The following is a 1,527-nucleotide window of genomic DNA, read 5'->3' as shown; positions in this document are numbered from 1 at the left end:
AGAACATACTCCTTGCCACAACTTGATATGTTTGGTCCCGTGGATCACCTGTATAGGCGTATTTGTGACCGACTGAAGTATGGTAGAGATGCCTTGAAGGCGAGACATGTACATCTTGAGAGCGAACTTAAACTGTTGACAGCACAGATTGCGTGTGTAGACATTGGGGTCCATGTAAAACTAGTTGCGTGTGCTAACATACAGCGAAACTTGGAAGATCAGGTCACACTTGGACCGATGATGGTGGGATTTGGTGACGCGCTTCACTTGATCCACACCGAGTCTGACTGTGCACATGATTCGTGTATGGAGGTTGTAGTGACACCCCTAAACACACCTACACCAATCCAACCAAATACACCCTCACCTGTATCACCAGCGTCGTTGGACGACGCCGTGACCAAACCAACAGCTACAACATCATCAACACACTTACCAACAACAACCACGGCCACACCAATACCCGATACTCCACCACCCGAAACCGTAACGTTGGACGACGCTATAACTGGAACAAATCCTACGCTTACACAACGGATACTAAATGAATCTACACTCTCGGGGCTGCCGGATGATACCGTAACCCGAAAGAGAAAGTATACGTCGAGTACCTCAGGTGAATACAGACAAGTTGGTTCAATTCGTGCAAGGGAATATCTGTTAAGCAACCCCAAGCGGCATGACTGTAGTGACCTTGTGTCGTCGATTGGTCTAAATCGACCCTCGGGACAGTCGGTAGTATATAAACTCCAGAAGCTAATCATCGAAAAGCCCGGGCTCTTTTCGGGTTTAGACATGAAACACGAAGCGGATGAGCTGAAGAAGGAGATATCGGTGATAATTCGTGAATATTATAACCCCCGTATCGGGAAGTACAGCCTTGAACACAAGAGCCCACTCTGTAAAGCACTGTTTGTTAAATTCCTAATTCGAGACTGCAGTGGTGATCTCATGGAAATGATGGCGTTTAAAACCCTGTTTGACGAGTGCTGGAGCTCGACCTGTGCGCTAGCCGACAACAACCAAGTAGGATAGGGTGGGTTTAGGGTTTTAACAGGGTATATAAAAGTAAATTAAACGAACCCTAAAACAATGGACTTATACGTTAGAGGTACTATTTTGTCGGGTTGCGTGTGTTCTGTCCGACGAAACCACCCTTTTGTCCGAAGGGGTTTAGGGGTTAGGTGGTCTATTGGGGAAGATACTGTTTTCGATAACAAGAACAAACTTGATCGTTAGTGGGATTGGGCATGTGTGGGACGTGAAACGTAACTCAATTTAAAGATGGTAGGGTTTCTGGTCTTAAATGTAAACCTAAGTAAAAACCCCTAGTTCCGAATACCGGAACTAGGGATAGTCCGTGTAGAGGGGGTTGGGCACAAACCCGGACGTGATACGCTTGCCTGTAAAGTACGAGAACAGCATAGAGCAAGTTAGGGTTCGGGCTTTTTATTAAGAAGAAGAAGTGTGTGTGTTATGGTTTTGATGCGTGCTAAGTGGCAACCCGGACAGGAGGTGCGGAACGCA

At 46.6% G+C, this 1,527-nt stretch overlaps 1 protein-coding gene across 1 annotated transcript; it reads left to right on the top strand.

Moving 5' to 3' along the window:
- Positions 1 to 27: 27 nt before the first annotated feature.
- On the top strand, positions 28 to 1,035 carry SARC_15926 (hypothetical protein; the record flags this gene model as incomplete). Its single annotated transcript, XM_014289961.1, has 1 exon — positions 28 to 1,035. One exon carries the CDS (start codon positions 28 to 30, stop codon positions 1,033 to 1,035), a length of 1,008 nt encoding a protein of 335 aa, XP_014145436.1.
- Between the last annotated feature and the right edge of the window lie 492 nt (positions 1,036 to 1,527).

Source organism: Sphaeroforma arctica, assembly GCF_001186125.1.
Source record: "Sphaeroforma arctica JP610 unplaced genomic scaffold supercont1.6992, whole genome shotgun sequence".
Taxonomy (NCBI): Eukaryota; class Ichthyosporea; order Ichthyophonida; genus Sphaeroforma; species Sphaeroforma arctica.
Note: the sequence above shows the minus strand (reverse complement) of the source record. Positions and strands in the feature narration are given on the sequence as shown.